Source organism: Chiloscyllium plagiosum, unplaced genomic scaffold (assembly GCF_037043375.1).
Source record: "Chiloscyllium plagiosum isolate Xiang-an unplaced genomic scaffold, Cpla_swu_hap1 HiC_scaffold_15, whole genome shotgun sequence".
Lineage (NCBI taxonomy): Eukaryota > Metazoa > Chordata > Chondrichthyes > Orectolobiformes > Hemiscylliidae > Chiloscyllium > Chiloscyllium plagiosum.
In genome coordinates this window covers 75,595,964-75,619,588 of record NW_028270153.1, presented here as the reverse complement: position 1 = coordinate 75,619,588, position 23,625 = coordinate 75,595,964, and the positions used below count along the sequence as shown (strand labels likewise).

Below are 23,625 nucleotides of genomic sequence, written 5' to 3'. Positions count from 1 at the left end.
TTTCCACACTAGGGAATCTAATCATAAACCTCTGTAAAGTCACCTCAATAAAAGTCCCAACCCATTCAAGAACATCCTTGCTTTCCAGTTTAATAATATCCTTCATGTAGCAGGGTGACCAGAATTGTATGCAGTAGTCCAAATCAATGTCTTGTACTCAGCCCTCTGACCAATGAAGGCTGCTTCATCAGCCTGTCTCCCTGTGATGCCATACACCTTGTTCAACACCATTCCCCAGAGCCCTGCCATGAACTGTGTAAGACCTGCTCCAGCTTGCCCTACCAAAATGCAACACCTTGCATTTATCTGAATTAAACTCCATCCATCATTCCTTGGCCCAGTTGATCAAGATGTTGTATTCTTAGACAACCTGTCCACTACACCACCAATTTCAGTGTCGTCCCCAAACTTACTAACCGTTCCTCCTACATTCTCATCCAAGTCATTGTACAAATGATGAACAACAATGAATCTAGCACCAATCCTTGTAGCACACTGATGAGAAATATTCATTTAGGCTCTTACCTATCTCCTGTGACTTCACTCACAGACTGCCTCATTGATCTTTAAGGGGCCCTATTCTCTCCCTCATTACTCTTGTGCCCTTAACATACTTGTAGAAACTCTCTGCATTCTCCTTTACCTTATCTGCCAAAACTACGTGATGTTCCCTTTTTGCCCTCCTGATTTCCATCTGAAGTAGAACATAGAACATAGAACAATACAGCACAGAACAGGCCATTCGGCCCACGATGTTGTGCCGAACATTTGTCCTAGCTTAAGCACCCATCCATGTACCTATCCAATTGCTGCTTAAAGGTCACCAAAGATTCTGACTCTACCACTCCCACGGGCAGTGCATTCCATGCCCCCACCACTCTCTGGGTAAAGAACCCACCCCTGACATCCCCCCTATACCTTCCACCCTTCACCTTAAATTTATGTCCCCTTATAACACTCTGTTGTACCCAGGGAAAAAGTTTCTGTCTACTCTATCAATTCCTCTGATCATCTTATAAACCTCTATCAAGTCACCCCTCAACCTTCGCCGTTCCAATGAGAAAAGGCCTAGCACTCTCAACCTTTCCTCGTACGACCTATTCTCCATTCCAGGCAACATCCTGGTAAATCTCCTCTGCACCCTCTCCAAAGCTTCCACATCTTTCTTAAAATGAGGCGACCAGAACTGCACACAGTACTCCAAATGTGGCCTTACCGTGGTCCTGTACAGCTGCAACATCACCTCACGACTCTTGAATTCAATCCCTCTGCTAATGAACGCTAATACACCACAGGCCTTCTTACAAGCTCTATCCACCTGAGTGGATTCCTGAAGAAGGGCTTATGCCCGAAACGTCGATCCTCCTGTTTCCTGGATGCTGCCTGACCTGCTGCGCTTTTCCAGCAACACATTTCCAGCTCTGATCTCCAGCATCTGCAGACCTCACTTTCTCCTCGAACCTTATCAAATGCCTTTCTAAAATCCATGTACACTACATCCACTGCTCTACCCTCATCCACATGCTTGGTCACCTCCTCAAAGAATTCAATAGACTTGTAAGGCAAGACCTACCCCTCACAAATCCGTGCTGGCTGTCCCTAATCAAGCAGTGTCTTTCCAGATACTCATAAATCCTATCCCTCAGTACCCTTTCCATTACTTTGCCTACGACCGAAGTAAGACTAACTGGCCTGTAATTCCCGAGGTTATCCCTATTCCCTTTTTTGGACAGGGGCACAACATTCACCACTCTCCAGTCCCCTGGTACCACCCCCGTTGACAGTGAAGACGAAAAGATCATTGCCAACGGTACTGCAATTTCCTCTCTTGCTTCCCACATAATCCTAGGATATATCCCGTCAGGCCTGGGGGACTTGTCTATCCTTAAGTTGTTCAAAATGCCCAACACGTCTTCCTTCCTAACAAGTATCTCCTCTAGCTTACCAGTCCGTTTCACACTCTCCTCTTCAACAATACAGTCCCTCTCGTTTGTAAATACTGAAGAAATGTACTCAATCAAGACCTCCCCCAACTCTTCCGACTCAATACACAGTCTCCCACTACTGTCCTTGATCGGACCTACCCTCGTTCTCATCATTCTCATGTTTCTCACATACGCATAAAATGCCTTGGGGTTATCCTTGATCCTACCCGCCAAAGATTTTTCATGCCCCCTCTTAGCTCTCCTAATCCCTTTCTTCAGGTCCCTTCTGGCTATCCTGTATCCCTCCACTGCTCTGTCTGAACCCTGTTTCCTCAACCTTATGTAAGCCTCCTTCTTCCTCCTTACAAGACATTCAACCTCCCTCATCAACCAAGGTTCCCTCACACGACCATTTCTTTCCTGCCTGACAGGTACATACATATCAAGGACACGTCGTATCTGTTCCTTGAAAAAGTTCCACATTTCCTCGACATCCTTCCCTGACAGCCTATGCTCCCAAGTGCGCTGTTACATGCCCAATATACTGAGGGAGTCACTTGATCCCAGCTGTCTATATCTGACATATACCTCCTAATTTTTCTTGACCAGAACCTCAATGTTTCTAGTCATCCGGAGTTCCCTACTCTTGCCAATTTTGTCCTTCACACTAACAGGAACATGCTGTCCCTGAACTCTCATTATCTCACTTTTTAAACCCTTCCACTTGCTAGATGTCCCTTTACCCGAAAACAGCCTCCACCGATCAACTTTTGAAAGTTCCTGACTAAGACCATTAAAATTGACCTTGCCGCAATTTAGAACTTTAACTTGTGGGCTGGACTTATCCTTTTCTGTAACTAATTTAAAACTAAAAGAAGTATGGTCACTGGTCCCAAAGTGCATCCCCATTAACACCTCAGTCATTTGTCTGCTTTATTTCCCAACTGGAGGTCAGGTTTTGCCCCATCTCTTCAATTTGGACCATCTCCAAATTGATTGAGAAAGATATCCTGGACATACTTAACAAATTTGAGCTAAGTATAATTTATTAACCAACAGAAAGCAGCAAGTCAAGATAAATGGGTCTGGTTAGCAGGATTTAGTTAGCAGGGTTAGTCTGGTTAGTAGGGTTACTTTGGTTAGCAGGGTTTAACTAGTGTAGTGCCACTGGGTTTGGTCCTTGGATCCCAACCTTTTTTTTCCACTTGAGGGACATGAGTGTCACTGGCTGGGTCATATTCATTGCCCGTCCCTAATTGCCCCTTGAGAAGGTTGGGGTGAGCTGTTTTCTTGAACCGCTGCAGTCCATGTGCTGTAGGTAGACCCACAATGTCCCTTAGTGAGGGAATTCCAGGATTCTGACCCGGTGACAGTGAAGGACCAGCAATATATTTCCAAGATAGGGTGGGCAGTGGAGGGGAGCCTGCAGGGGGTGGTGTTCTGCTGCTATTGTCTTTCCAGATGGAAGTGGTTCTGGGTTTGGAAGGTGCTGTCTGAGGGTCTTTGGTAAATTTTTGCAGTGCATCTTGTAGATAATACGCACTGATGCTACTGAGTGTCGGTGGTGGAGGGAGGGGATGCTTGTGGATGTGGTGCCAATCAAGTGGCTGCTTTGTCCTGGATGGTGTCAAGCTTGAGTGTTGTTGGAGCTGCCCCCATCCAGGGCAAATGGGGAGTATTCCATCTGATAAAGGGCTCTGATTCTCCTGCTCTTCAGATGCTGCCTGACCTGCTGTGCTTTTCCAGCAAGACACACCCAACAGTATTCCATCACATTCCTGACTTGTGCCTTGGAGATGATGGACAGGCTTTGGGGAGTCAGGAGGTGAATTATTTGCTGTAGTATTCCCAGCCTCTGACCTACTCTATGTTTATGTAGTGAAAACAAAAAATGATGAAAGTCACAGCAAGTCAGGCAGCATCCATGGAAAGACAGCAAGATGTCATTTTGGGAATGGATGACTTTCGAATGAAGGGTCATCTAGACTCGAAACACTAGCTTGATCTCTCTGCATGGATGCTGCCTGACCTGCTGTGATTTTATTGTTTTCAGTATAGACTCGAGGAACTGCAATAATTTTCTCTTATATTTATGTGGTGAGTCCAGTTGAGCTTCTGGCCAATGTAACCCCAAGGATGTTGGTAGTAGGGAATTCAGTGATGGTGACACCATTGAATGTCAAGGGGAGATGTCTCTTATTGGTGATGGTCATAGCCTGGCATTTGAGTGGTGTGAACATTACTTGTCATTTGTCAGCCCAAGCCTGGATATTGTCCAGACCTTGTTGCATTTGAACACAGACTGCCTCAGTGTCTGAGGTGATTTTCAACAGTGGTGTGTTTGAGGGTTATGGAGAGTGGGCAGGTTAGTGGAGTTGAGGCTGAGATGAAATCAGTCATAATCATATTAAATGCCTCACAAAGTTGTTAGAGTTCTTTGATAAAGTGACCAGGAAGATTGATGAGGGTGGGGCGGTAGACCTAGTGCTGAATTTCAGTCAGGCCTTTTAAGGTTCCACAAGGCAGGTAGCTCTGGAAGGTTAGACCTTATGGAATCCAGGGTCAGCTGGCAAATTGGATACCCAATTGGTTTGATGGTAGGACGCAGAGGGTAATAGTGGAAGGATGCTTGTCAGACTGGAGGCTTGTGAGTAGTGGAGTACCTCAGGGGTCAGTGTTGGGTCCATTGCTGTTTGTTACCTATATCAATGATTTGGATGAGAATGTCCAAGGCATTCATTAATTTGCTGTTGACTCTAAACTAAGCAGCATTGTGGACAGTGAGGAAGGTTATCAGAAATTGCAGCAAGACCTTGACCAGCTGGGGAGTTTATGGAGTTTAGTATGGATAAGTGTGTGGTCTTGCATTTTGGAAAGTCAAATCAAGGTAGGAATTTCACGGTGAATGGTAGGGCCTTAAGGAGTGTCATGGAACAGAGGGACCTTGGAGTTCAGGTTCACAGTTCTCTGAAAGTGGTGTCCCAGGTGGACAGGGCAATGATGAAGGCTTTTGGCACACTGGCCCTCATCAGTCAGGTCATTGAGTATAGAAGTTGGGAAGTTATGTTGCTCTTATCCAGGATGTTGGTGAGACCACGCTTGGAGTATTGTGTTCAGTTTTGGTCACCTTGTTGTAGGAAGGACGTCACTAACCTAGAAAGAATACAGAAGAAATTTACAAGGATATTGTCTGGACTCCATGGTCTGAGTTTTAGGGAGAGGTTGAACAAGCTAGAATGTGTTTTTTTGAGCATGGGAGACTGAGGGGGAACTTTTTAGAGGTGTATAAGATTATGAGAGGCATGGACAGGGTAAATACACTAAGTCTTTTTCCCAGGGTTGGAGAATGGAGGACAAGACGACATAAAAGGGAACCTGAGAGGCAACTTTCTTACACACAGGGTGATGTGCATATGGAATGAGCTGCCAGCAGAAGTGGTGGAGGCATAAACATTAATAACATTTAAAAGGCATTTAGACAAATACATGGATAGGAAAGGATTAGAAGGATATGAGCCAAGTGCAGGGAAATGGGGTTATGGAGGGCAGACATTTTGGTCAGCATAGACCAATTTGGACCAAAGGACCTGTCTCCATGCTGTAATACTCTATCAGTCTCTATGACTATGAAATGAGGTAGCAGGCCTTCAGGGGCTGAATGGCCTCCTCTTGCTTTTAGTTTTTAGATTACTTACAATGTGGAAACAGGCCCTTCGGCCCAACAAGTCCACACCGACCCTCCAAAGAGCAAACCACCCAGACCCATTCCCTTACACTTACCCCTTCACCTAACACTACGGGCAATTTAACGTGGCCAATTCACCTGACCTGCATATTTTTGGATTGTGGGAGAAAACCCACGCAGACACGGGGAGAATGTGCAAACTCCACACAGACAGTTGCCTGAGGTGGGAATTGAACCCGGGTCTCTGGCGCTGTGAGACAGCAGTGCTAACCACTGAGCCACCCAGAAAAAAAGTAGTCGGAAGAGGGCACCCGCATCTTACATTTCTCCTGTTTGACGGTCTCTGACGAGGAGGTGCTGCTCTGGAAAAACTCAATCTTGCACCATGCTTCGGACTCACCTCATCCCATCGTGTTTGTACCATGTTGATCCAGGATTGGATGATGCTGACTGATTCCGGATTACAGGAAGTCAGGATCTCATTCCCAAGGGCAATGACAGACTCCAGAGCTGGATACTCATGCTCCAGACTGTCAACGGCCTCCTGAAACAGATATCAGAACATCAGCTCCCTCCATCCTGCTCACCCTTCCCTACTCCCCACTAATTTACACCACCCTCTTCCCTCCCTCCCCATCACTCTCTGCTTCCCTCCCTCTCCCCTCACCCCCAACCTCTCTCCCTTTCCCCTTACCCTCCATCTCCCTCCCTCTCCCCCTCACCCCCACCTCCCACCTCCCTCACCCTCACCTCCCTACCTCCCTCCCTCTCCCCTCACCCCCACCTCCCTCCCTCTCCCCTCACCCCCACCTCCCTCCCTCTCCCCTCACCCCCACCTCCCTCCCTCTCCCCTCACCACCACCTCCCTCTCCCCCTCACCCCCACCTCCCTCTCCCCCTCACCCCCACCTCCCTCTCCCCCTCACCCCCACCTCCCTCTCCCCCTCACCTCCCACCTCCCTCACCCTCACCTCCCTACCTCCCTCTCTCCTCACCCCTCCACCTCCCTCCCTCTCCCCTCACCCCCACCTGCCTCCCTCTCCCCTCATCCCCAACTCCCTCCCTCTCCCCTCACCCCCAACTCCCTCCCTCTCCCCTCACGCCCCCACCTAGCTCTCCCCTTACCCTCCACCCTCCCTCTCTCCTTACCCCCACCTCCCTCTCCCCTCACCCCCACCTCCCTCCCTCTCCCCTTACCCCCACCTCCCTCCCTCTCCCCTCATCCCCCACCTCCCTCTCCCCTCACCCCCACCTCCCTCCCTCTCCCCTCATCTCCACCTCCCTCCCTCTCCCCTCACCCCCATCTCCCTTTGCCCTCGTCCCCAACCTCCCTCCCTCTCCCCTCACCATCCCCTCAACCCCCAGCTCCCTCTCCCCTCATCCCCACCTCCCTCCCTCTCCCCTCACCCCCCCACCTCCCTCTCCCCTTGCCCCCACCTCTCTCCCTCTCCCCTCACCCCCCCACCTCTCTCCCCCCTTACCCCCACTTCCCTCCCTCTCCCCTCACCCCCCCACTTCCCTCTCCCCTTACCCCCACTTCCCTCCCTCTCCCCTCACCCCCCCACCTTCTCCCCTCACCCCCAACTCCCTCCCTCTCCCCTCACCCCGCCACCTCCTTCCCTGTCCCCTCACCCCCCCACCTCCCTCTCCCCACACCCTCCAACCTCCCTCTCTCTCCCCTTACCCTCCCCTCACCCCCAACCCTCCTCCCTCACCCCTTATCCCTCACCTCCCACTCCCCTTACCCCCACCTCCCTCCCATTCCCCTCACCCCCCACCTCCCTCCCTCTCCCCTCACACCCCAACTCCCTCCCTCTCGCCCCACCCCCCACCTCCCTCCCTCTCCCCCACCTCCCTCCTCCCTCCCTCTCCCCCACCTCCCTCCTCCCTCCCTCTCCCCCACCTCCCTCCCTCTCCTCCCCACCTCCCTCCCTCTCCCCTCACCCTCCAACCTCCCTCTCCCCTCACCCTCCAACCTCCCCTCACCCCCCCACCTTACTCCCTCTCCCCTCATCCCCACCTCCCTCCCTCTCCCCTCATCCCCCACCTCCCTCCCTCTGCCCTCACCCCCACCTCCCTCCGTCTCACCTCACTCCCCACCTCCCTCTCCCTCCCCTCACCCCCCACCTCCCTCTCCCCTTACCCCCACCTCCCTCCCTCTCCCCTTACCCCCCACCTCCCTCTCCCCTTATCCCTACCTCCTTCCCTCTCCCCTCGCCCCCCCAACTCCCTCTCCCCTTACCCCCCAACTCCCTCTTCCCTTATGCCCACCTCCCTCCCTCTCCCCTTACCCCCACCTCCCTCCCTCTCCCCTCACGCCCCCACCTCCCTCCCTCTCCCCTCACCTCCCTCTCCCCTTACCTCCCCACCTCCCCCCTCCCCTCACCCCCCACCTCCCTCCCTCTCCCCTCACCCCCCACCTCCCTCCCTCTCCCCTCAGCCCCCCACCTCCCTCTCCCCTTACCCCCACCTCCCTCCCTCTCCCCTCATCCCCCCCACCTCCCTCTCCCCTTACCCCTCAACTCCCTCTTCCCTTATGCCCACTTCCCTCCCTCTCCCCTCACCCCACCCCACATCCCTCCCTCTCCCCTCAACCCCCACCTCCCTCTCCCCTCACCGCCCCACCTCCCTCTCCCCTTACCCCCACCTCCCTCCCTCTCCCCTTACCCCCACCTCCCTCCCTCTCCCCTCACCCCCCACCTCCCTCCCTCTCCCCTCACCCCCCCACCTCTCTCTCCCCTCAACCCCCACCTCCCTCTCCCCTCAATGCCCCACCTCCCTCTCCCCTTACCCCCACCTCCCTCCCTCTCCCCTTACCCCCACATCCCTCCCTCTCCCCTCAACCCCCACCTCCCTCTCCCCTCACCCCCCCACCTCCCTCTCCCCTCACCGCCCCACCTCCCTCTCCCTTACCCCCACCTCCTTCCCTCTCCACTTACCCCCACCTCCGTCTCCCCTTACTCCCCCACCTCCCTCTCCCCTTACCCCCCCACCTCCCTCTCCCCTTACCCCCACCTCCCTCCCTCTCCCCTCACCCCCCCACCTCCCTCCCTCTCTGCTCACCCCCCCACCTCCCTCCCTCTCCCCTCACCCTCACCTCCCTCTCCCCCACACCCCACCTCCCTCTCCCCCACACCCCCACCTCCCTCTCCCCCTCATCCCCACCTCCCTCACCCCCTCACCCCCACCTCCCTCTCCCCCACCTCCCTCTCCCCCTCACCCCCACCTCCCTCACCTCCCTACCTCCCTCACCCTCACCTCCCTCCCTCCCCCTCACCCCTCCACCTCCCTCGCTCCACTCACCCCCACCTGCTTCACTCTCCCCTCATCCCCAACTCCCTCCCTCTCCCCTCACGCCCCCACCTTCCTCTCCCCTTACCCTCCACCCTCCCTCTCTCCTTACCCCCACCGCCCTCCCTCTCCCCTCACCCCCCACCTCCCTCTCCCCTCACCCCCACCTCCCTCCCTCTCCCCTCATCTCCACCTCCCTCCCTCTCTCACCCCTCACCCCCTATCTCCCTTTGCCCTCACCCTCCAACCTCCCTCCCTCTCCCCTCACCATCCCCTCACCCCCCTAGCTCCCTCCCTCACCCTTCACCCCCCCACCTCCCTCTCCCCTTGCCCCCACCTCTCTCCCTCTCCCCTCGTCCCCACCTCTCTCCCTCTCCCCTCACCCCCACCTCTCTCCCCTCCCCTCACCCCCCCACCTCTCTCCCCCCTTACCCCCACTTCCCTCCCTCTCCCCTCACCACCCCACTTCCCTCTCCCCTTACCCCCACTTCCCTCCCTCTCCCCTCACCCTCCCACCTCCCTCTCCCCTCATCCCCACCTCCCTCCCTCTCCCCTCACCCTACCTCCCTCTCCCCTTACCCCCACCTCTGTCCCTCTCCCTTCACCCCCCCACATCTCTCTCCCCTTACCCCCATTCCCTCCCTCTCCCCTCACCCCCCACTTCCCTCTCCCCTTACCCCCACTTCCCTCCCTCTCCTCTCACCCCCCCACCACCCTCTCCCCTCACCCCAACTCCCTCCCTCTCCCCTCACCTCGCCACCTCCTTCCCTCTCCCCTCACCCCCCCACTTCCTTCCCTCTCCCCTCACCCCGCCACCTCCTTCCCTGTCCCCTCACCACCCCACCTCCCTCTCCCCTCACCCTCCAAACTCCCACTCTCTCCCCTTACCCTCCCCTCACCCCCAACCCTCCTCCCTCACCCCTTACCCCTCACCTCCCACTCCCCTTACCCCCACCTCGCTCCCATTCCCCTCACCCCCCCACCTCCCTCCCTCTCCCCTCACCCCCCAACCTCCCTCCCTCTCCCCTCACCCTCCCACCTCCCTCTCCCCTCATCCCCACCACCCTCCCGCTCCCCTCACCCCACCTCCCTCTCCCCTTACCCCACCTCTCTCCCTCTCCCTTCACCCCCCCCACATCTCTCTCCCCTTACCCCCATTCCTTCCCTCTCCCCTCACCCCCCCCACTTCCCTCTCACCTTACCCCCACTTCCCTCCCTCTCCCCTCACCCCCCCACCACCCTCTCCCCTCACCCCAACTCCCTCCCTCTCCCCTCACCTCGCCACCTCCTTCCCTCTCCCCTCACCCCCCCACCTCCTTCCCTCTCCCCTCACCCCCCCACCTCCTTCCCTCTCCCCTCACCCCCCACCTCCTTCCCTCTCCCCTCACCCCCCCACCTCCCTCTCCCCTCACCCTCCAACCTCCCTCTCTCTCCCCTCACCCCCCCACCTCCCTCCCTCTCCCCCACCTCCCTCCCTCTCCCCTCACCCCCCCACCTCCTTCCCTCTCCCCTCACCCCCCCACCTCCCTCTCCCCTCACCCTCCAACCTCCCTCTCTCTCCCCTCACCCCCCAACCCTCCTCCCTCACCCCTTACCCCCCACCTCCCACTCCCCTTTCCCCCTACCTCCCTCTCCCCTTACTCCCACCTCCCTCCCTCTCCCCTCACCCCCCCACTTCCCTCCCTCTCCCCCACCTCCCTCCCTCTCCCCTCACCTCCCCACCTCCCTCCCTCTCCCCTCAACCCCCCACCTCCCTCTCCCCTTACCCCCACTTCCCTCTCCCCTCATCCCCCACCTCCCTCTCCCCTTACCCCCCACTTCCCTCTCCCCTCATCCCCCACCTCCCTCTCCCCTCACCCCCCCACTTTCCTCTCCCCTCACCCCCCCACCTCCCTCTCCTCTCACCCTCCAACCTCCCACTCCCCTCACCCTCCAACCTCCCCTCACCCCCCCACCTTACTCCCTCTCCCCTTATCCCCACCTCCCTCCCTCTCCCCTCACCCCCCACCTCCCTCCCTCTCCCCTCACTCCCCCACCTCCCTCCCTCTCCCCTCACTCCCCCACCTCCCTCCCTCCCCCCTCACTCCCCCACCTCCCTCTCCCTCCCCTCACCCCCCACCTCCCTCTGCCCTCACCCCCCACCTCCCTCCGTCTCACCTCACTCCCCCACCTCCCTCTCCCTCCCCTCATCCCCCACCTCCCTCTCCCCTTACCCCCACCTCCCTCCCTCTCCCCTTACCCCCCACCTCCCTCTCCTCTTACCCCCACCTCCCTCCCTCTCCCCTTACCCCCCACCTCCCTTACTCTCCCCTTACCCCCCACCTCCCTCTCCTCTTACCCCCACCTCCCTCCCATTCCCCTCACCCCCCCACCTCCATCCCTCTCCCCTCACCCCCCAACCTCCCTCCCTCTCCCCTCACCCTCCCACCTCCCTCTCCCCTCATCCCCACCTCCCTCCCTCTCCCCTCACCCCACCTCCCTCTCCCCTTACCCCCACCTCTCTCCCTCTCCCTTCACCCCCCCCACATCTCTCTCCCCTTACCCCCATTCTCTCCCTCTCCCCTCAACCCCCCACTTCCCTCTCCCCTTACCCCCACTTCCCTCCCTCTCCCCTCACCCCCCCCACCACCCTCTCCCCTCACCCCAACTCCCTCCCTCTCCCCTCACCTCGCCACCTCCTTCCCTCTCCCCTCACCCCCCCACCTCCTTCCCTCTCCCCTCACCCCCCCACCTCCTTCCCTCTCCCCTCACCCCCCCACCTCCTTCCCTCTCCCCTCACCCCCCCCACCTCCTTCCCTCTCCCCTCACCCCCCCACCTCCCTCTCCCCTCACCCTCCAACCTCCCTCTCTCTCCCCTCACCCCCCAACCCTCCTCCCTCACCCCTTACCCCCCACCTCCCACTCCCCTTTCCCCCTACCTCCCTCTCCCCTTACTCCCACCTCCCTCCCTCTCCCCTCACCCCCCCACCTCCCTCCCTCCCTCTCCCCTCACTCCCACCTCCCTCCCTCTCCCCCACCTCCCTCCCTCTCCCCTCACCTCTCCACCTCCCTCCCTCTCCCCTCAACCCCCCACCTCCCTCTCCCCTTACCCCCCACTTCCCTCTCCCCTCATCCCCCACCTCCCTCTCCCCTCACTTTCCTCTCCCCTCATCCCCCACCTCCCTCTCCTCTCACCCTCCAACCTCCCACTCCCCTCACCCTCCAACCTCCCCTCACCCACCCACCTTACTCCCTCTCCCCTCATCCCCACCTCCCTCCCTCTCCCCTCACCCCCCACCTCCCTCCCTCTCCCCTCACTCCCCCACCTCCCTCCCTCTCCCCTCACTCCCCCACCTCCCTCACTCCCCCACCTCCCTCTCCCTCCCCTCACCCCCCACCTCCCTCTGCCCTCACCCCCCACCTCCCTCCGTCTCACCTCACTCCCCCACCTCCCTCTCCCTCCCCTCATCCCCCACCTCCCTCTCCCTCCCCTCACCCCCCACCTCCCTCTCCCTCCCCTCACCCCCACCTCCCTCCCTCTCCCCTTACCCCCCCACCTCCCTCTCCTCTTACCCCCACCTCCCTCCCTCTCCCCTTACCCCCACCTCCTTCCCTCTCACCTTACCCCCCCACCTCCCTCCCTCTCCCCTTACCCCCCACCTCCCTCTCCCCTCACCCCCCACCTCCCTCCCTCTCCCCTCACCCCCCTACCTCCCTCTCCCCTCACCCCCTACCTCCCTCTCCCCTTACCCCCACCTCCCTCCCTCTCCCCTCGCCCCCCACCTCCCCTGCTCTCGCCTCACCCCCCCACCTCCCTCTCCCCTTACACCCCACCTCCCTCTTCCCTTACCCCCACCTCCCTCCCTCTCCCCTCACCCTCCACCTCCCTCCCTCTCCCCTCACCCCCCCACTTCCTCCCTCGCCCCTCACTCCCCTACCTCCCTCTTCCCTTACCCCCACCTCCCTCCCTCTCCCCTCACCCCCACCTCCCTCCCTCTCCCCTCACCCCCACCTCCCTCCCTCCCTCTCCCTCTCTTCTCCCCCTCCACTTCCCAGCCTCTCCCCCTACCTCTTCACTGCATCCCAATCCTCCCTCTCGGTGCTGCCCTGTTCCCTCTCTCTGTACCATCCCCTCGATCTAACCCACCTGGTGCTGGTGTTTAAATTCCAGCAGAGCTTCCTGCTCCTGCAGGATCTGTCCATCTGTCAGCTTCCTCTCGGTCTGTGTCAAGTGACCCAACAAAGTCTGAACCAAGGACTGAAAATGCTCAGCCTAACAGCAGAGAATGTGGATTCAGTTTCATAGAGAACAACTGGTCAAGCTTTGGAAAACACTTAAAATACAACTGCAGAATTCCAGCGTGGCTCTGTGCCTGGCTCTCCCAGTCACCAGGAGGCTCTGCCAGCTCTGTGTTAATGTCTCACTCTGCCCGTGAATGTGTCGATTACAAATTCATCCGGTAATCCCCTGGCTGCCTCCCATCCAGGAGAGTATTTGTAATAAAGTTGATGAATTAACTGTGCAAACAGCTATTAATAAATATAATGCAATTGGGATCACAGAGACCTGGCTCCAGGGTGACCAAGGCTGGGAACTGGACAACCAGGTTTATTCACTTTTCAGGAAAGACAGACAGAAAGGGGTGAGGTAGTGTGGCTGGTTAAGGAGGAGATTAACACAATAGTAACTGAGGACATTAGCCTATACAATGGGTGGAGCTGCAGAACTCTAAAGGGATAAAGACGTTAGTGGGAGTTGTGTACAGACCAGCTGTTGGTGTAATATTGGGGATTATATCTAGCAGGAAAGTAGAGATGTATGCAGTAAGGTTACAGCAGTTATTATGGGTGACTTCAATCTACATATTGCTACCAGTTTGTCAGTTCAATCAATGTGATGGTGGAGGATTCCCTGGAATGTATGATGGATGGTTTCTGTGACCAATATGTCAAGGAACTGACCAGAGAGCTGGCCACCCTAGACTGGGTGTTATGTAATGAGAGAGGATTAATTAGCAACGCTGTGGTGTGAGATCCTTTGGGAACAGTGATCATAATGTGGTAGAATTCTTCATTAAGGTGGAGAGTGACACAATTAAAGCTGAAGCTAGGGTCCTGAACTTAAAGAAAGCGAACTTTGATGGTATGAGGCATGGATTGGCAAGAATAAACTGGCCAGGATCCTTCAGGGGTGGCTAGTGGATGGGCAATGGCAGATAGTTAAAGAACACACAGATTAACTGCAACAGTGGTACACCGGAGTCTGGTGTCAGAGTAAAACAGGGAAGGTGGCTCACCCATCGCTAACAAGGTCAGAAACTGCTGCCAAACATGTACTGGGAGAAATTTAAAATTCAGCAGGAGGAGGGAGGACCAAGGGTTTAATTTGGAAAGGGAAGGTAGAATACGAAGGTAAGCTGCAGAAAATCAATGGCAAAAGCTTCTATAGAAACGTGAAAAGAAAAAGACTGGTGAAGAGAGATGTAGGTTCCTTGCAGGTGGCATCAGGTGAATTCATAATGGACAATAAAGAGATGACAGAGCCAGTTCAACAGATACTTTGGATCTGTCTTCATTAAGGAGGACCCAAATAACTTTCCAGAACTACAAGGGGACAGAGGCTCAAGCCTGAAGGAGGAACTGAAGGAAATCCTATTAGTCAGGAATTGGTTTTGGGGAAATTGATGGGATTAAAATCCAATAAGTCTCCAGGGCCTGATACTCTGTATCCCAGAATACTTAAGGAAGTGGCCCGAGAAATAGCAGATGCATTGGTAATTATTTTCCAACATTTATAGACTGTGGAAGAGTTCCAATGGATTGGAGGGTAGCTAATGTACTCCACTCTTTAAAAAGGAAGGGGGAGAGAAAGTGGGGAATTATAGACCAGTTAGCCTGACATCAGTGGTGGGGAGAATGCTGGAGTCAATCATTAAGGATGTAATAACTGAGCATTTGGAAAGCAGTAACAGAATCGGTGCTAGTTGGTATGGATTCACTAAAGGGAAATCATGATTGACAAATCTTCTGGAATTTTTGAGGATGTGACCAGTCAAGTGGACAAGAGGAAATCAGTAGATGTTATGTATCTGGACTTTGACAAGGTTCCACCCAAGAGATTAAAGCTCATGGTATCAGAGATAATGTACTAACATGGATAGAAAACTGATTGGCAGACAGGAGGCAGAGAGTTGGAATAAACAGGTCCTTTTCAGAGCGGTAGGCAGTGATGAGTGGGGTACCACAGGGTTCAGTGCTGGGACCCCAGCTGTTCACAATATATATGAATGACTTGGTAAAGGAATCGAATGCAATTTCTCCAAATGTGCAGATGGGTGGCAGTGTGTGCTGGGAGGAAGATGCTAGGAGGTTGCAGGGTGACTTGGACAGACTGGCTGTGTGAGCAAATACTTGGCAAATGCGATATAATGCTGATAGATGTGACAATATTCTCTATGGAGAGCTTGCATCCAGGAAGAGACCTACTGGGCATCCCCAACGATGTCTGCATGAGGGATATGAAGGCACTTGAGATCATAGAACATGGAAATGTACAGCACAGAACAGGCCCTTTGGCCCACGATGTTGTGCCGAAGGTTAATCCTAATGTAAAATATAGTAACTTAACCTACGCACCCCTCAACTCACTGCTATCCATGTGCATGTCCAGCAGTCGCTTAAATGTCCCCAATGACTCTGCTTCCACCACCACCGCTGGCAACACATTCCATGCATTCACAACTCTCTGCATAAAGAATCTCTGATGTCTCCTTTACACCTTCCTCCTAATATCTTCAAGCTATGACTTCTTGTACCAGTCAACCCTGCCCTGGGGAAAAGTCTCTGGCTATTGACTCTATCCATTCCTCTCATTATCTTGTACACCTCGATCAGGTCTCCTCTCTTCCTCCTTCTCTCCAGAGAGAAAACTCCGAGCTTAGTCAACCTCTCTTCATTAGGACAGCCCTCCAGTCCAGGCAGTATCCTGGTAAACCTTCTTTGCACCCTCTCCAAAGCCTCTGTATTTTCCTATAGTAGGGCGACCAGAACTGGACACAATATTCCAAGTGTGGTCTCACCAGGGACTTGTAGAGCTGTAGCAAAACTTCGCGGCTCTTGAACTCAATTCCCCTGTTAATGAAAGCCAAAACACCAAATGCTTTCTTAACAACTCTATCCACTTGGGTGGCAACTTTGAGGGATCTATGTACTTGCACACCCAGATCCCTCTGTTTTTCCACACTGTCAAGAATCCTGTCTTTAATCCTATATTCAGCATTCGAGTTCGACCTTCCAAAATGCATCACTTCACATTTGTCCAGGTTGAACTCCATCTGCCATTTCTCAGCCCAGCTCTGCATCCCGTCTATGTCTCGCTGCAGCCTGCAGTAGCCCTCTATACTATCGACGACACCTCCAACCTTAGTGTCATCTGCAAATTTACTAACCCACCCCTCAACCTCCTCAAACAAGTCATTTATAAAAACTACAAAGAGCAGAGGCCCAAGAACAGAACCCTGCGGGACCCCACTCAACACTGACCTCCAGGCAGAATACATTCCATCTACAACCACTCTCTGCCTTCTGTCAGCCAGCCAATTCTGAATCCAGATAGCTAAATCTCCCTGTATCCCATACTTCCTGACTTTATGAATGAGCCTACCAAGTCATTCATGTATATTGTGAACCTTATCAAATGCCTTGCTGAAGTCTATATAGAGGAGAAAGTGAGGTCTGCAGATGCTGGAGATCAGAGCTGAAAATGTGTTGCTGGAAAAGCGCAGCAGGTCAGGCAGCATCCAGGGAACAGGAGAATCGACGTTTCGGGCATAAGCCCTTCTTCAGGAATGAGGAAAGTTTGTCCAGCAGGCTAAGATAAAAGGTAGGGAGGAGGGACTTGGGGGAGGGGCGTCGGAAATGTGATAGGTGGAAAGAGATCAAGGTGAGGGTGATAGGTCAGACTGGGGTGGGGGCGGAGAGGTCGGGAAGAAGATTGCAGGTTAGGAAGGCGGTGCTGAATTCGATGGATTAGACTGAGACAAGGTGGGGGGAGGGGAAATGAGGAAACTGATGAAATCCGAGTTCATTTCTTGTGGTTGGAGGGTTCCTAGGCGGAAGATGAGGCGTTCTTCCTCCAACCGTCGTGTTGTTGTGGTCTGGCGATGGAGGAGTCCAAAGACCTGCATATCCTTGGTGGAGTGGGAGGGGGAACTGAAATGTTGAGCCACAGGGTGGTTGGGTTGGTTGGTCCGGGTGTCCCAGAGGTGTTCTCTGGAATGCTCCGCAAGTAGCCGGCCTGTCTCCCTAATATAGAGGAGGCCACATCGGGTGCAGAGGATGCAATAGATGATGTGTGTGGAGGTGCAGGTGAACTTTCCTCATTCCTGAAGAAGGGCTTATGCCCGAAACGTCGATTCTCCTGTTCCCTGGATGCTGCCTGACCTGCTGCGCTTTTCCAGCAACACATTTTCAGCGCTGAAGTCTATATACACCACATCCACTGCTCGACCATCTTTGACCTGTCTTGACACCTCCTCAAAGAACTCAATAAGATTTGTGAGGCATGACCTACCCCTCACAAAGCCATGCTCACTGCCTTTAATCACACTATGTATTGTCACTACAGCATTGGACTCTTCAGTCACAAGCGACGTTGCTTCAGGGAAGCAGAAAGCTAGAACAATGAGGATACAACCCATGGTCAGCCATGACTGAAAAGAGCCTCACTATCTACTTTGGTCACAAAACAGGAAGGCAGATTATGATCTGAATGGTGGCAGTTTAGGAAAAGGTGAGGTGCAATGAGACCTGTGTGTCATGGTGGAACAGTTGCTGAAGGTTGGTATGGGGGTGCAGCGGGCAGCGAGGAAGGCTAATGGCATGTTCTCCATCACAGCGAGACGATTGGAGTATCGGAGTAGGGATGTCTTGCTGCAGTTACACAGGGCCTTGGTGAGGCCACACCTTGAGTATTGTGTACAGTTTTGATCTCCTAGTCTGAGGAAGGACGTTCTTGCTATTGAGAGAGTTCAGTGAAGGTTCACCAGACTGATTCCTGGGATGGTAGGACTGACATATGAGGAAAAACTGGATAGATTGGGCTCCTACTCACAGGAATGTAGAAGAGCGAGGGAGAAACATAAAATTGTGATGGGACTGTCCAGGCTAGATGTGAGAAGAATGTTCTTGATGTTGGGGAGGTTCAGAACAAGGGGTCACAGTCTAAGAATAAGGGGTAAGCCATTTAGGACTGAGATGAGGAAGAATTTCTTCACCCAGAGAGTTGGGAACCTGTAGAATTCTCTCACAGAGGAAGCTGTTGGGGCCAGTTCATTCGATGTATTCAAGAGGGAGCTGGACGTGGTCCTTGTGGCTAAAGGGGTATGGGGAGAGGGTGGGAATGGGATACTGAGACTGCATGATCAGCCGTGATCATATTGAATGGTGGTACAGGCTCAAAGGGCTGATTGGCCTCTTCCTGCACCAATTTTCTATGTTTCCAAACCATGAGATACAAACAAGTGAACAATTCACCGTTCCCTCCAGTACTAGGCCCTTTGAAAGTAGACAGATTTGTCACTGCATTGTGAATATGTCACATCGAGGAATACTGCAAGAAGCAGATCGATAATATCAAACAGCATGAGATAACATGAAGGAGCAGATAAATCAGGTCTGAATATCCCTGACTCCAATCAGGCCTAAAGCAGACTGAGGTACAAAAAAGACTACAGCAGAATTCCAGTCCCTTAAGGCATCTGATATATATTGTTGCTCAACAATGAGCCGCTCAGTCACCATCACGCACAAGAGCATGAGCTCCTCAGGGTTACACTTGTTGACAATGTGATAAGGTGATGGTTGACACCAGGTTCCTACCTGACACAGTGCAGCTTCAAGCAGAGACTGCTTCAAGACGGAAATGTTGCACACGTGCTCCCACTGTTTATTCAGTTCCTCCATCTGAGCTTTCAGCCAGACACAGTTGACACCTGTGTTTTTGTTCAGCTCCCTGAAGGTACGTTTCAGAGCCCTCACACAACTGGCCCGTTTGCCCAACTCCTTCTGAAAGACCTGCAGATGGACCCAGACAGAACTGAATCTGAAACTTTAGCTGTTTATCAACCAGAAGTAAGTCTTAATATTCACAGCACTCATCTGACCATGAGCTAAAAGTATGATAGAAAGTACAACAGAAATAGATAAAAAGTCCAGTTCCTAAATGACTCGAGTGGCTTTGACTGAAGTGATTATTGACTCTGGGAGTCGGGGACTTTGTGAAACAGCAGCTGACATTTTGAAATTCTGACAGTGATTTCAGACAAAGAAATGAAGTGGCAATGTTGCTAAGGCCTGATGATTCCTGGAGGCTTCCACTTGGCATCTATTGGCAGCTTACAATGCTCATCGTTTTTAACAGGTTTTAAGACAAAATTCTGCCTTCAACAATAAGTCAATGGCACAGGGAAACTTTTTTTTATTATTTCTGGGACATGCATTTATAGCCTGTCCCTAGTTGCCCCTTGACAAGGTGGGGGTGAGCTGCCTTCTTGAACCACTGCAGTCCATGTGCTGTGGGTAGATCCACAATGTCATTAAGGAGGGAATTCCAGGATTTTGACCCAGCGACACTGAAGGAATGGCAGTGTCATAGTGGAAGGATTCCACCAACACAACATGGTGAGCAGTCGTGTGTATTTGAATGAGACTGCAGCTACTCTGGCGAGGAGTTGATTAGTAAATTTGCAAATGACAGTAGGGTCAGCAGAGTTGGGTAGTGCTGAAGGATGTTACAGGTTATAGAGGGACATAGATAAGCTGCAGAACTGGGCTGAGACATGGTAAATAGAGTTTAATGTGGTAAAGTGTGAGGTAGTTCACTTTGGAAGAAGTAACAGGAATGCAGAGTACTGGGCTAATGGTAAAATTCTTGGCAGTGTAGATGAGCAGAGAGATCTCAGTGTCCAGGTGTGTAAATCCCTGAAAGTTGTGACCTAGTTTGATAGGGCAAAAGAAGGCATATGGTGTGTTGGTGTTTATTGGTAGTGGGATTGAGTTTCGGAGCCATGAGGTCATGTTGCAGCTGTACAAAACTCTGGTGCGGCCACATTTAGAGTATTGCATACAGTTCTGGTCACTGTCTTATAGGAAGGATGTGGAAGCTTCGGAAAGGGTTCAGAGGGGATTTACGAGAATGTTGCCTGGTATGAATGCAGGGTCTTATGAGGAAAGGCTGAGGGAACTGAGACTGTTTTCATTAGTGAGAAGAAGGTTGAGAGGTGACTTAATAGAGACATATAAGATAATCAGAGGGTCAGATAGGGTGAACAGGGAGAGCCTTTTACCAAGTATGGTGACGGCGAGCACGAGGGATCATAGCTTTAAATTGAGGGGTGATAGATATAGGACAGATGTCAGAGGTAGTTTCTTTACTCAGAGGAGGAGGGACGTGAAACGCACTGCCTGCAACAGTAATAGACTTGCTAACTTTAAGGGCTTTTAAATGATCATTGGATAAACATATGGATGAAAATGGAATAATATAAGTTAGGTGGGCTTCAGAATGATTCCTGAAGAAGGGCCTGTGCCCGAAACGTCGAATCTCCTGTTCCCTGGATGCTGCCTGACCTGCTGTGCTGTTCCAGCAATAAAGTTTCAACTTTGATCTCCAGCATCTGCAGACCTCACTTTCTCCTCTTCAGAATGGTTCCATAGATGAGCGCAACATTGAGGGCAGAAGGGCCTGTGCTGCGCTGTATTGCTCTGTTCTATGAATTAACTGTGGACAGACGTGGGGAGGTTTGTTGATCAGTTCTTCGGCATGGAGAGGGAGCAAATGTGTTGGAGGGTGAGTTGAAGGAGGGGTTGAGGGAGGTGGGAGATTGGCTGGGTGTTTGGGAGGAGAAGTTGGGAAAGGGGTCAGGTATTTAGGGTGGGGGAGGGGGTATGATGTGTATCTGGATGATAAATTCAGGCAATGAGTGCCTTCTTAAGAATATATGGGCGGCACGGTGGCACAGTGGTTAGCACTGCTGCCTCACAGCACCAGAGACCAGGGTTCAATTCCCGCCTCAGGCGACTGACTGTGTGGAGTTTGCACGTTCTCCCAGTGTCTGCGTGGGTTTCCTCCGGGCGCTCCGGTTTCCTCCCACAGTCACAAAGATGTGCAGGTCAGGTGAATTGGCCATGCTAAATTGCCCGTAGTGTTAGGTAAGGGGTAAATGTAGGGGTATGGGTGGGTTGCGCTTCGGTCGGTCGGTATGGACTTATTGGGCCGAAGGGCCTGTTTCCACACTGTAAGTAATCTAATATATAAAAGCCCAGTTCAGGGAAACTGTTTGCAGGAGTCAGAGATTAGAACATAGAACATAGAACAATACAGCACAGAACAGGCCCTTCGGCCCACGATGTTGTGCCGAACTTCTAACCTAGATTAAGTACCCATCCATGTACCTATCCAAATGCCGCTTAAAGGTCGCCAATGATTCCGACTCTACCACTCCCACGGGCAGCGCATTCCATGCCCCCACCACTCTCTGGGTAAAGAACCCACCCCTGACATCTCCCCTATACCTTCCACCCTTCACCTTAAATTTATGTCCCCTTGTAACACTCTGTTGTACCCGGGGAAAAAGTTTCTGACTGTCTACTCTATCTATTCCTCTGATCATCTTATAAACCTCTATCAAGTCACCCCTCATCCTTCGCCGTTCCAACGAGAAAAGGCCGAGAACTCTCAACCTATCCTCGTACGACTTCCTCTCCATTCCAGGCAACATCCTGGTAAATCTTCTCTGCACCCTCTCCAAAGCTTCCACATCTTTCCTAAAGTGAGGCGACCAGAACTGCACACAGTACTCCAACTGTGGCCTAACCAAAGTCCTGTACAGCTGCAACATCACTTCACGACTCTTGAATTCAATCCCTCTGCTAATGAACGATAATACTCCATAGGCCTTCTTACAAACTCTATCCACCTGAGTGGCAACCTTCAAAGATCTATGTACATAGACGCCAAGATCCCTCTGTTCCTCCACCTGACTAAGAACCCTACCATTAACCCTGTATTCCGCATTCTTATTTGTTCTTCCAAAATGGACAACCTCACACTTGGCAGGGTTGAACTCCATCTGCCACTCCTCAGCCCAGCTCTGCATCATATCTAAGTCCCTCTGCAGCCGACAACAGCCCTCCTCACTGTCCACAACTCCACTAATCTTCGTATCATCTGCAAATTTACTGACCCACCCTTCGACTCCCTCATCTAAGTCATTAATAAAAATTACAAACAGCAGAGGACCCAGAACTGATCCCTGCGGAACTCCACTTGTAACTGGGCTCCAGGCTGAATATTTACCATCTACCACCACTCTCTGCCTTCGACCGGTTAGCCAGTTTTCTATCCAATTGGCCAAATTTCCCTCTATCCCATGCCTCCTGACTTTCCGCATAAGCCTACCATGGGGAACCTTATCAAATGCCTTACTAAAATCCATGTACACTACATCCACTGCTCTTCCCTCATCCACATGCTTGGTCACCTCCTCGAAGAATTCAATAAGACTTGTAAGGCAAGACCTACCCTTCACAAATCCGTGCTGGCTGTCCCTAATCAAGCAGTGTCTTTCCAGATACTCATAAATCCTATCCCTCAGTACCCTTTCCATTACTTTGCCTACCACAGAAGTAAGACTAACAGGCCTGTAATTCCCGGGGTTATCCCTATTCCCTTTTTTGAACAGGGGCACAACATTCGCTACTCTCCAGTCCCCTGGTACCACCCCCGTTGCCAGTGAAGACGAGAAGATCATTGCCAACGGTACTGCAATTTCCTCTCTTGCTTCCCACATAATCCTAGGATATATCCCGTCAGGCCTCGGGGACTTGTCTATCCTCAAGTTGTTCAAAATGTCCAACACATCTTCCTTCCTAACAGGTATCTCTTCTAGCTTACCAGTCCATTTCACACTCTCCTCTTCTACAATACGGTCCCTCTTGTTCGTAAATACTGAAGAGAAGTACTTGTTCAAGACCTCTCCTATCTCTTCCGACTCAATACACAGTCTCCCACTACTGTCCTTGATCGGACCTACCCTCGGATGGGGGAATTCCCTAGAGCTGTTTTTGGGAGATTTAAATTTGTGATGGATCTTCCCCATGGAATTGCCAAGCCCACAGTGTCTCTGAGCTTGGACAGTGAGCTCCATTGACTAACAGTGTGTAGGGACAGGATGGAAACAGCAGATACATGAAGTGATGGATACACAATAAGAACATGAACAGTTACCTTGTGGTTCTCAATGAACGTTTTCACAGATTGGACGTCACCACTTACTCGGGCTTGCTCATTCAGTGTGACCTCTGCCCTGTACAACCAGTCCAACACCACCTGCAGAGATTCACTCAATCTACCCGAAGACAATAAAACTTCTTCAATCATGGACTGCCTGTAAAACCAGATAATACCCGTCAATAATCAATGGAAACAACCAGCTACAGGGTCAGTGCTGAGGGAGCGCTGCACTGTCAGAGGGTCAGTGCTGAGGGAGCGCTGCACTATTGGAGGGTCAGTGCTGAGGGAGCACCACACTGTTGGAGGGTCAGTGCTGAGGGAGCGCTGCACTGTCAGAGGGTCAGTGTAGAGGGAGCGCTGCACTGTCGAAGGGTCAGTGCTGAGGGAGCGCTGCACTGTCGGAGGGTCAGTGCTGAGGGAGCGCTGCACTGTCGGAGGGTCAGTGCTGAGGGA

General features: G+C 53.0%; 1 protein-coding gene across 1 annotated transcript in view; it reads right to left on the bottom strand.

Moving 5' to 3' along the window:
* Nucleotides 1-23,625, bottom strand: part of LOC148147695 (microtubule-actin cross-linking factor 1, isoforms 6/7-like) — a 237,723-nt gene that overhangs the window by 99,936 nt on the left and 114,162 nt on the right. The window contains exons 8-11 of the mRNA XM_087994629.1: nt 23,167-23,326; nt 18,759-18,953; nt 13,027-13,152; nt 6,011-6,154 (exon numbers count right to left, since the gene is read on the bottom strand). Coding sequence (XP_087850755.1) covers nt 6,011-6,154; nt 13,027-13,152; nt 18,759-18,953; nt 23,167-23,326 — 625 coding nt within the window. The remainder of the gene's footprint in view (nt 1-6,010; nt 6,155-13,026; nt 13,153-18,758; nt 18,954-23,166; nt 23,327-23,625) is intronic.